Here is a 12,265-nt window from a genome sequence, read left to right as displayed (position 1 = left end):
CTCCACCCTTTTATTTCTGTAGGTTTCCTGTCCCTGGGGGTGGATCCCTCTCTCTCTCTATGGTGCTGTCGTGGGGGAGGGGAAAAAATTAGTTGTTTTAGCACAGTTTTTATTTATTAATGTTTTATAGCGTTCACCTGAGGGGTTCGGTCAAGTGAAATTTTTTCATAGAACAGGTCGTTACAGATGTGGCGATACCCAATATGTATACTTTTTCTTATTTATTTAAGTTTTACACAATAGCATTTTTAAACAAAAAAAATAAAAATTATGTTTTAATGTGTCCATGTTCTGAGAGCTATAGTTTTTTATTTTTTGAGAGATTTTCTTATGTAGGGGCTCATTTTTTGCAGGATGAGGTGACGGTTTTATTGGTGCCTTTTTGATCACTTGGTTCTGCACTTTGTGATGTAAGGTGACAAAAATGGCTTTTTTTGACAGTTATTAATTTTTTATGGTATTTATCTGACTGGATCGATCATGTGATATATTTATAGAGCCGACCGTCACAGACGCGGCAAAACCAAATATGTCTATTTTATTTTTTCTATTTTTAACATTTTTTTATTCCTTACTTGGGGAATTTATTTTATTTATTTTTTTACACTTTTCGTCCCCCATAAGGTCATACAAGACCTCTGGGGGACATTGACTTCTTTTTTTTTCCCACTGTTGATTTCTCCTGTAACTGGGGCTGACATAGTAGCCCCAGTTACAGGAGAAATCCCCCCCCCCCCCACCCCAAGAGAGGCTGTACAGCCTCAGTGCAGGGCTGATCGAGGTCTCTGAAAGACCTCACACAGCTCCTGCACTCTCCGGTCCCGGCGATCACATGACCGCTCGGTGAGCACTGTGTATGCAGCAATCCAGAAGGCAGGCACACCTGGGCACTGGAGATGGATAACATTTTTTTTTTTTTTTACAAAATTAGCATAGTTGCAGATCTCTTCTTACTACTTTAATCATGAGCTGCCGGTGACCTGTGGTGACATCATATCACATGGTCCATCACCAAGGTAATGGACCATGTGATGAGCTCAGTGACATCACCACAGGTCCTGAAGAAAGAGCAGAGACCGGCAGCTATGGAGGAGGCGATTTATTTTTATTTTTTTAACCCTCAATTGACCTTCTACTAAGCACTCTGTATGAAGAATGCTATTATTTTCCCTTATAGCCATGGTATAAGGGAAAATAATAAAATCTACATAACCCAAACCCAAACTTCATTCAAGAAGTTCGGGTCTGGGTACCGCATTCAGTTTCTCACGGGCGTGAAAAACGCATTGCACTCGCGAGGAAAAAACTGAACTACGCAATGCAATCGCAGTCAAAACTGACTGAAATTGTGTGCTCACTAGCACGATTTCCCTGCCACGCACCCGCATCCTATCCAGCCCCAATCCGTAACGCCCGTGTGAAAGAGGCCTAACTGCACTGCTCCTTATTATTACCATTGCAAAGACGTTCCTACTTGGTTTATGGTTGCTCATTTATGTTGTGTTTGCAGAGAGGAGCGAGACCTGTTTAAGCAGATTGTTTGAGCTCAGTTATTACCATACTTGTGATTTTATTTATTGCTTCAACATGCTGTGCTTAGAGAACGTGACTGGAATCCAGTCCCGGAAAATGTAACAGCAGCATTTACAGGCGTAAATGTTAGCGAAAAACTAGTGTTTATGCCAGCTGCAAGGACTGCCACGTCTCATCAAAAGTTAGGACAAATCTAACATCAGTGCAAGGGGCAAACTAAGACCGACGCAAAAAGCTGGTCTTAGTAAATGTGCCCCAGTGATTTCCGTCAGTGATTTCCATCAGTGATTTTGACCCAAAACCAGGTGCGGCTCTAAACACAGAACAGGTGCAGATCTCTCCCTTATACCTTATGTCTGTGGAGGCTCCATTCCTGGTTTTGGCTCACAATCAGCGATGGAAATCACAGACCAAAACACTGACGTGTGAACAAGGCCTCTTGCCCACGACTGTATGCTCTCTGAGATATATGGTCCGTGAGCGGGCCATATGTCCCGGAGCGGCATTGATCGTGCGCACGGAAGTACACATGATCGTGCGCACGGAAGTACACATATGGCGCGCTAGCGGACTGTACATCTCAGAGCACATACGGTCGTGCAAGAGGCCTAAGGCATAAGTTTGTATGCTGGGAGTGATCGTTTCACAGCAGATGGCATGCCGAGGATTGCTGATCCCACTGTAGAACTTCAGCTATCATCTGAAGCTGGCGTTTTTTTCCAGCAAAAAAAAATTAAAAAAAATGCAGCATTTTGGTGTCCACCTCCAGAGCGACGGATCGGAGGCAAACTGATGCATTCAGAGCGGATCCTTTTCCATTCAGAATGCATTAGGGCAAACCTGATATCAGTTTTGGACCGCTTGTGAGAGCCCTGAACAGATCTCAGAAACTGAAAGCCAAAATGGCAGTGTGCCACAGGTAGCCTAAAAAGCCAGAATGTGAAAGTGCAAGCGTTTTAGGTTTTTTAGCGGCATTTTTTTTCTGGTATGTTTTGCACACAGTGGAGCAGATATATCCGTCTCACGGTGCTTGGATTGTGCAAGAGAGTGTGCAGCACATGTTTGCTACACCAAATATATGAAGTGCATGCACCACAATTTCCTTTCATTTACGACATGCTAGACACAAGTTTTTTTTCTTTTAGATAACTTTTGCACCAGATTTTTGCCTAGCCCTATGGTGCAGTCTTAAACGAGTACTACACCAGCTCCAAGTGGTGTAACTTTCTGATAGTATAAAGCCCTATGTCGCATTGTGTCACAAGTAGGGTTTTTGTGGCGTACTACCGGTATGTCACATCTTCCCTTCACCACTTCTAAAACATCACAGATTTAGGGCTCACGCACACGGCCATTGCTGGGCTGTTCCGTGAATTGGGGACAGAAATTTGCAATCCCCAATGCACGGGCAACATCCGTGCGGAATCCGCAGACGGATCCATACCTATTCAACTTGAATGGGTTTGTGGTTCGTTTGCAAAGTAAAAAAAAAGAAAAAAAATTGCGCATGTACAACTTTTTTTAAGGTGCGGGTGCACGGACAAACACCACAGAAGCAGTGTTGAGCGAACTTGTGTTTTAAGTTCGGCGTCTAAAGTTCCAGTTATCGAAGAATGGAGTTATGGATTCCACTACCACGGACCGTAACGCAGTTCTTCGATAACCCGAACTTTAGATGCCGAACTGAACTCCTTTAGGACACAGCCCTATTTCACCTTAAGGACCAGGCCATTTTTTTGCAAATCTGACCAGTGTCACTTTAAGTGGTGATAACTTTAAAACGCTTTGACTTATCCAGGCCATTCTGAGATTGTTTTTTTCGTCACATATTGTACTTCATGACACTGGTAAAATGGAAGAAAAAAAAAATTATTATATATATATATATATATATATATATATATATATATATATATATATATATATATATATATATATATATATATATATATATATATATATATATATATATATATATATATACACACACACACACACACACACACACACACAGTATATACTCGAGTATAAGACAAGTTTTTTGGCACATATTTTTGTGCTCAAAAAGCCCCCTCATCTTATACTCGAGTCTCGATTTGGCCGAACCGAAAATGCCGCGATTATATATGAAGGGGCCCCGCGCACATAACTGTCTTTGTGTGTAAAGTATGTTACTCCTGTGTGAAACAATCTCTCTCCTATTGATAACAGGTCCGGCCTCTGTACTCACTGTCACGATGAATGCATTGCAGCGAGCGGACCGGCAGGCGCGTGACTGACGTCACTCCTGCTTCCTGAAGTGGGAGAAGCATCACTTAGTGACGTCAGTCACGCGCCGGCCGTTCCGCTCGCTGCAGTGCATTCATCGTGACAGTGAGTACAGAGGCCGGACCTGTTATCAATAGGAGAGAGCTTGTTTTACACAGTAGTAAAATACTTTACACGCAAAGGCAGTTATGTGCGCAGTTTAGGACACATAGGGCCATGAGGGGGGCCAGCATAAGACACACATATAGCATCTTATGCTGGTCCCCCTCATGGCCCTATGTGTCATAGCACACATCCACCCCATAACAGCGTCCTCCACAGATCCACCACATATGCTGCATTTCCCACAGATCCCCCACATATGCTGCATTTCCCACCCTAGTCTTATACTAGAGTCAATAATTTTTCCCATTTTTTGGGGGTAAAATTAGGGGCCTCGGCTTATATTCGGGTCGGCTTATACTCGAGTATATACGGTAGTAATACCTACAAAAATAGTTATTACTTTACATTCCCCATATGTCTACTTCATGTTAGGATCATTTTGGGAATTACATTTTATTTTCGGGGGACCTTACAAGACTTCGAAGTAAATCTTGAAATTTCTCAGACATTTTCAAAAACCAACTTTTTAAGGACCGGTTCAGGTCTGAAGTCACTTTGTGAGGCTTACATAATAGAAACCACCCAAAAATGACATTCTAGAAACTACACCCATCAAGGTTTTCAAAACTGATTTTACAAACTTTGTTAACCCTTTAGGTGTTCCACAAGAATTAATGGAAAATAGATACAATTTCAAAATTTCACTTTTTTGGCAGATTTTTCATTTTAATATTTTTTTCCAGTTACAAAGCAAGGGTTAGCAGCCAAACAAAACTCAATATTTATGGCCCCGATTCTGTAGTTTACAGAAACGCCCCATATGTGGTAGTAAACTGCTGTACGGGCACACGGCAGGGCACAGAAGGAAAGGAATGCCATACGGTTTTTGGAAGGCCGATTTCGCTAGAATGTTTTTTTGACACCATGTCCCATTTAAAGCCCCCCTGATGCACCCCTAGAGTAGAAACTCCAAAAAAGTTACCCCATTTTAGAAACTACAGGATAGGGTGGAAGTTTTGTTTGTACTAGTTTAGGGTACATATGATTTTTGTTATTTACAACACTCATCTGACAGGTTAGATCATCTGGTATTTTTATAGATCGGGTTGTCACGGACGTGGCGATACCTAATATGTATACAATTTTCTTTATTGATGCAAGTTTTACACAATGATTTCATTTTTGAAACAAAAAAATAAATAAAAAATTTATATATATATATATATATATATATATATATATATATATATATATATAATATATTTTAATAATAATGTTTTAGTGTCTCCATAGTCTGAGAGCCAGTTTTTGCGTGATTATCTTCGGTAGGGTATGACTTTTTGTGATGTAAGATCACACAAAAAAAAAAAAGTTTTACCTTTTTTTACGGTGCTCACCTGGGGGGTTAGGTCATGTGATATGTTTATAGAGCCGGTCGCGGCGATACCTAATACCCCTATTTTACCAATTTTTTGTTTCACTTTATTTGGGGAAACTGACAGATTATTTTTATTTGAAGCTTTTAATTGTTGGGGGGGGGGGACTTTATTTTTTCAACTTTTTTTTGTCCCATTTGGGACTTCAACTTTTGGGGGGGGTCTAATCCCTTTAACAATGCATTCCAATACTTCTGTATTGGGATGCATTGGCTGTATGAGTAATACAGTGTGTATTACTCATACAGCTTCTGGCCTGTGAGATCCAGGGGTCTGGATCTCACAGGAAGGCATTGCGCTGCCTTCCATGCCATCAGGTCCCCCCTACAGCCCCATGGGGACCTGATAGCACCGCCGCCGCAACATTGAAAAGCCGCGAACTGCAGGTCTGAATTGACCTGCGGTTTGCGGCGACCGCTGACACGGGTACCCCCAGCGCATTTAGCCAAGGTGCCTGCTCAACGATTTGAACAGGCACCGGGTTCCGATGACCGCCCGCCGAGCGGCGGTGATCAGAAATACACATGACGTACCGGTACATCATATGTCCGGAAGAGGTTAAAACACAAGTTCGCTCAACACTACACAGAAGCACTCCGTAGTGCTTCCATGAAGTTCCATGCCTCCGTTCTGCACCGGACCTTCCGGATTGTGGACACATTCAAGTGAACGAATCCGCATCAGTGATGCGGGTTGCTTACAGCCGGTGTCCGCATATTGCGGACCGCAATACAGGCATGGCCAGGCAAAGGCCGTGTGCATGAGCCCTTAGACACATTTAACAACCCAAATCATAAATCTGGAGCCATTTTAAGATGCAGCATACACAACATTCTGGCGCAAAATAAATATGTGTCCGAGTGTGTCCTACCACAAATGTTTTCTTCATGGCATTTTTTCCCCATGTGACACAGTGACAGGTTTGGTCTGGAAAACAGGTATTTTACTCCCATCATGTGCTGCCGAGCTGATTTACAGCCAGGTGGGGTCAAAAACCAGACCGGATTTTAAGTGCTGGTCTGGGTTTTGGCAGCACCTGGCTGTCCTTAAATAGGCAGCTGGGCTCAAAAGCCAGGTCTCTGTGTTGGGATCTTGGAGCCTTGTGCTGGGATAAAGGCGTGCTACCTGTTTGGCGTGAAAACAGGTTGGTGCTGCTATGCTAAAGGACTCTGAGGTACAATTGCTGCATGGTGTGAATTACCACCAACACCACAAGGTGACTTTTTGTTGAATATGACTGCTTGTTTTGTCACTTGCCTAAAGTGTGAATAAAACACTGAACTGTTTGATCCAAAGAACTTGTTGTTGCCACGTCTGAAGCTGGTGTTTTTTTTTTTATTTTTTTAATTTTATTTTTTAATAGTAAACACGAGTGCAGAAAAATGTGACAAAAAAATAAATAAAAATATACAGGGAAAATGTATCACTCCCCAGGGCTCCAGATGGCGACCAAAATGGTCGCCAATGCGACTTAGAATTTACAAATGGCGACAAGACTTTGCGACTAGACCCACCGCCGCAGCTCTGCCGTTGAATACAACGGCGGGGCACAGGAGCTGATAGTTCTCTGCCCCGCCGCCGATGTTCTTCTCAGCAGCACAATGGAGGAGTCTCTCCCTCCCCCCTGTGATGCTGCTGCCGCCGCCTCCGCCATAAAGAAGAGAGACGGGTGGAGGAGAGGGAGGGGCTGTGGCCACTGCGCCACCAATGAAGATATCCGACCTGTTAATACAAATACAGGAGGCAGATGCTGGAATCAAATAGCCGGCACCCGACCTTTATGACACGGAGCTGCGATCAGTGGCAGTTAACCCTTCAGGTGCGGTACCTGAGAGGTTAACTGCCGCGGATCCCAGCTCCCTGTCATAGAGGTCGGGTGACGGCTATTTGATTCCGGCATCTGCCTCCTGTATTTGTATTAACAGGTCGGATATCTTCATTGGTGGCGCAGTGCGGCGCGCCCCCCCCCCCCCCCCTCAGTGTAAGAAACATTGGTGGCGCAGTGCACCCCCCCCTCCCCCGTATAATGAACATTGGTGGCGCAGTGGGAAGTGCCAATGAGGGTTAAAAAATAAAATAAAAAATTAACTCCCCTCCTCCAATTAATCGCGTAGCTGCCGGTCTCCTGTTCTTTCTTCAGGACCTGTGATGGGATTACCATGGTGATGGATCATGGGATTAGCACAGTGATGTCACCACAGGTCCTGAAGAAAGAACAGGAGACCGGCTGCTACGCGATCAATTGGAGGAGGCGAGTTAATTATTTTTTTATTTTTTAACCCTCATTGGCACTGTCCACTGCGCCACCAATGTTTATTATACTGGGGTGTATATAATGTTTATTATATTGACCTACTAAGCATTCTGTATTAATGAATGCTATTATTTTCCCTTATAACCATGTTATAAGGGAAAATAATACAGTGAATAGACTTTCATCCTAGCAACCACGCGTTAAAAAAATAAATAAAAAAAAAAAAATCACACTTGCTTGCGATTTTCACGCAGCCCCATTAACTTTTATGGGGCCTGCGTTGCGTGAAAAACGCACAACATAGAGCATGCTGCGATTTTCACGCAACGCACAAGTGAAGCGTGAAAATCACCGCTCATGTGCACAGCCCCATAGAAGTGAATGGGTCCGGATTTAGTGCGGGTGCATTCCGGTATTTTGAATGCCGGATCTGGCACTAATACATTCCTATGGGGACAAATGCCGTATCCGGCATTCAGGCAAATCTTCAGTTTTTTTTCGCCGGAGATAAAACCGTAGCATGCTGCGGTTTTATCTTTTGCCTGATCAGTCAAAATGACTGAACTGAAGACATCCTGATGCATCCTGAACGGATTACTCTCCATTCAGAATGCATTAGGATACAACTGATCAGTTATTTTCCGGTATTGAGCCCCTAGGACAGAACTCTATGCCGGAAAAGAAAAACGCTAGTGTGAAAGTACCCTAAAATATTAAGTTTAAATCCCCCCCTTTCCCAATTTTACATATAAAATATATAAACAATAAATAAACATATTACATAGCGCTGTGTCCGAAAAGTCCAAACTATTCAATTATTAAAAAATATCTCCTATGTGGTGAGCATTTGCCATTTTTTGTCACCCCAAAAAAAAAATAATAAAATAGGATAGGACTGTTCTATTATGGGCCGAACGTTTCATAAAATGCGAAATGCGTTTTTTGGTGTTTTTTTTTCTTTTGCGAGGTATTGAGTATTGCAATACTTTTTTATGGTGACGAAAGCGAATCAAAATTTTGGTATCGAAACAACCCTACCCCGATCTGATCGGCGTAGCATTGTCACGATACCAAAATTTTGATTCGGTTTCGATTTGGCAACTAAAAATTTGACTTGGCTTCAAAATTTTTCAGTTCAGGAGCCAATGGCTGCTAGGTATTTTTTTTAGCCTGGAGCACTGCATCCACTAAGCCAGTTTCCTGGAGGGCAGGGAGGAGGCATGGCTAACAGGCCTGCCACATTTCTCTCCTTTTACAGGAGTTTTCTGGTGTAAATGATGGGGTAGATTTCAGTTTAGGCACATAGACCCCCAGAGGATGTCCCTAGTTTATACAAGGCCGGCAGTACAGGGGATAGCGACACCATCATAAGCGCATGCCAGTCCTGATAAATCTCCCCCATAGGTTTTATACTGTATAACAGAATCCACGATGCAGCAGCAGTTTATAACACTGTGCTTTGTTCTAATATAAATAATACTGCAGATCCGCTTTGTGTGTCATCCGAAAGAATTAGGAATAGTTCTCCCAGCAGGACAGTCCTGGATTGTGGTACCGATGACATTAACACGATGGCAGATGTATGTCCCACTTTAAACTGTATGTAATCCCTGAAGACACAGACAGTTGAGTGCAAGAAGGGAGCCATCAGCTCCACCATTCACACTGCAAGTGCTCTTCCCCGAGTGGTGACCTCGCTGGCCAGGGACTGATGACTATCTGCTCTTGTGCACAGCAAATCAGGCACAGTGACGTCAGACCTGCTATTTATTTTTTATTAGCAGTAAAGGCCATCTCGCACTTTGGTGACGTATCGCTAGGGTATGCCACAAATGTCTGACCGGTGCGGGTCCCACACCTAGCTCTAGCTCTAGAATGAGGCCCCCTCAAAGCGAAGGAGAGCACCCGTTTACGTCGTGGGAGTTCATGAAATTGCCAAGCTGCAGCTCAGCTATTTTGGGCGCTACCACAGAAGTGAATAGATGGTGGCCACGCTTACACAATTCTAGAGGTGGAATCTGCACCTATCTGACATTGGGGGCATTTCCTAGCGATATACCCAAAAAAAAGTGCGAGATGGGCCAACTAGTGTTGAGCAAACTTGTGTTTTAAGTTCAGCGTCTGAAGTTAAGGTTCGGATTATCGAAGAATCGCGTTATGGATTCCGCTACCACGGACCGCAAAGGAATGTAGAATCCATAACGCGATTCTTCGATAACCCGAACTTAGTTCGCTCAACACTAGGGACAACCCCTTTAAGCAGACATTCAACTCTGTGAGGTCATAACTACTGTGTGGGGGCACTAAGTGGATTAAGCAGGGTAGCAATAAATCACAAATTCCAATTGCCATGGATTGCCCCCGCCATGTATCAGCTGTTCTGAACAGGGGAGGCTGCAAGAGGCCATTGCACTCATTGGAATGAGAGAAAAGCTCCACTACTACAAAGTCCCCTTTGACCCGCCCCCGCACTACGAGGCTGTACACCGCACTAGGAGGAGCCACAGCACAGACGCAGGCTGCTATGGAGCGCCTTCATTGTAGGCAGTTATTCCTAAACCGAGAGCAAGGCCCTCATATCGGCGTATTTTACCTGTAGCCGGAGGCGGTGCCGCCATCTTGCTCAACCGCTAGTAGAAGGGTAAAGATCCCATGAACGTCAAGGAGGCACGTAGGGTAATGGCTAAATACTATACCCGGAAAGGACCTGCTGACGTCACAACATCACGTGGCACTCCTAGATCACGTGGGTCGGAAACAGGAGACTCGCGCGCGTTTTCACATTGATCATGAAGCTCAGGAGTGTCAGCAGCGCGGAACCCTACTAATATACTTAGTGTGTGTTATGAGAGGTTGTACACTGAGATGTAGGGGGAAATGGCGCTCTCTGTAGCACCCGTGCGCTTTTTGTGTGTGTGTGTGATTTGAGGGATTGGACACAGCTGTGTGGAATGGATGCTGAGACTGGGGAAGGTCTTGTGTTCTAGTTAGCTGTCTGCCTGTGGGTTGTATGTGAAGGGGGCTGTGTGGGATTGCACACTGAGATGGGGGGCAGCTGTGTGGATGCCGAGTCTTTTGGGTGGGACTGTGTGGGATTGTATGTTGTTGGTAGTGTGTGTAAAGGCTGTATTACAGAGGCAGATTTTCCAGGCGATAAGGAAGGAATCGCTTGCTGAGGAGACCGATCTTGTCCGCAGTATGGGGAGGAGCGATCGTTGTACCATCACTTGTCTCCATGCTGCCCAGTTATTTGCCAGCGGCAGATTGTAATTAGCACAATCTGCCGTTTTCTTGTTCATCGGGTAAATACAGGCGGTATTACACTGTATTGATGATATGGGAATGTTCGAATGACTTCAGACCAGAGGTCGCAATAACACCTGTACAAGCTCTGAAAAAAGTTTAAGGTGTACCAATACGCCGTAGATTTTTCCACCTGGCGGGAGCTGTAAGGAGTAGGGGCTAGCTCCCGGGGTTGTTAGAGTAAGGAGAGCGGTGGTGGAGCTGAAGACTACATCCCAGACATTAAAGAGGACCTTTCACTACTCTACAAACGAAAAACGAACTATACCTGTGGGCAGAGCGGCGCCCAGGGGTCCCCCTGCACTTACTAGCAAGTCTGGGCGCCGCTCCGTTCGCCCGGTATAGGCTCCGGTGCCTGCGCTCCCTCTGACTGTTTTCTTGTAGGAGGCGTGTCCCTTGCTGCACTGCTGGCCAATCGCAGCGCACAGCTCATAGCCTGGCTATGAGCTGTGCGCTGCGATTGGCCAGCAGTGCAGCAAGGGACACGCCTCCTACAAGAAAACAGTCAGAGGGAGCGCAGGCACCGGAGCCTATACCGGGCGAACGGAGCGGCGCCCAGACTTGCTAGTAAGTGCAGGGGGACCCCTGGGCGCCGCTCTGCCCACAGGTATAGTTCGTTTTTCGTTTGTAGAGTAGTGAAAGGTCCTCTTTAAGATGGACGCGTAGAACAAGGTGACAGCAGTGTGATACTCACATGCTGCTCCTCACACACCTCTTACCCCACGCATTTCCTCACACACCTCTTACCCCACGCATTTCCCCACACACTTCTCATACATCACGCGCTGCCCCACATGCACCACACACTGGTGTGTGTGTGTGTGAGGTGCATGTAGTAAATGCAGGCTATTAAAGTCAAGTGGTAAAGTACAGGGAGGATCCGCCACATTGGACCAGACTTTATAACTATCATGTTATTTAGACCAGTAACGGTTTTCTGCTTGTTCACACCACCGCTATTTATTTCTGTTCTGCTCCGTTAGATGAGCAGAACAACAAAAATAACGGAAGTTCTGGATAGGGCATGTAAGGGTGGGTTTTTGTCAATATACACAAAAAAATTATACATTATCGGACGCCTCAGACAGATGCCATACTGTGACATCCGTCACCATGAAGTTCCTTTGTAAAGTATATATATTTTTTTTTTTGGATGGGAAAGCATAGTGTACCACTGTTGCAGTTTTGCATCCTAAAAAAAATAAAGTATAGGCCAATGTGTGTGTGTATATAATAAAATTGTACTCTATGGTGATGGATGCCACAGTATGGCATCTGTCTGAGGGTACTTTCACACTAGCGTTTTTCTTTTCCGGTATTGTTCAGTCATGGGCTTAATACTGATCAGTTTTATCCTAATGCATTC

The 12,265-nt window shown here is 44.5% G+C and overlaps 1 protein-coding gene across 1 annotated transcript in view; it reads right to left on the bottom strand.

Annotated features, from left to right (window-relative positions):
* The window catches only part of LOC122931895 (INTS3 and NABP interacting protein), a 42,070-nt gene extending 31,763 nt beyond the window's left edge, over positions 1-10,307 (bottom strand). The window contains exon 1 of the mRNA XM_044285960.1: positions 10,190-10,307. Within this exon, the coding sequence (XP_044141895.1) occupies positions 10,190-10,214 (25 nt within the window). The 5' untranslated portion in view covers positions 10,215-10,307. The remainder of the gene's footprint in view (positions 1-10,189) is intronic.
* Positions 10,308-12,265: the final 1,958 nt, after the last annotated feature.

This window comes from Bufo gargarizans, chromosome 1, assembly GCF_014858855.1.
Source record: "Bufo gargarizans isolate SCDJY-AF-19 chromosome 1, ASM1485885v1, whole genome shotgun sequence".
Taxonomy (NCBI): Eukaryota; Metazoa; Chordata; class Amphibia; order Anura; family Bufonidae; genus Bufo; species Bufo gargarizans.
Note: the sequence above shows the minus strand (reverse complement) of the source record. Positions and strands in the feature narration are given on the sequence as shown.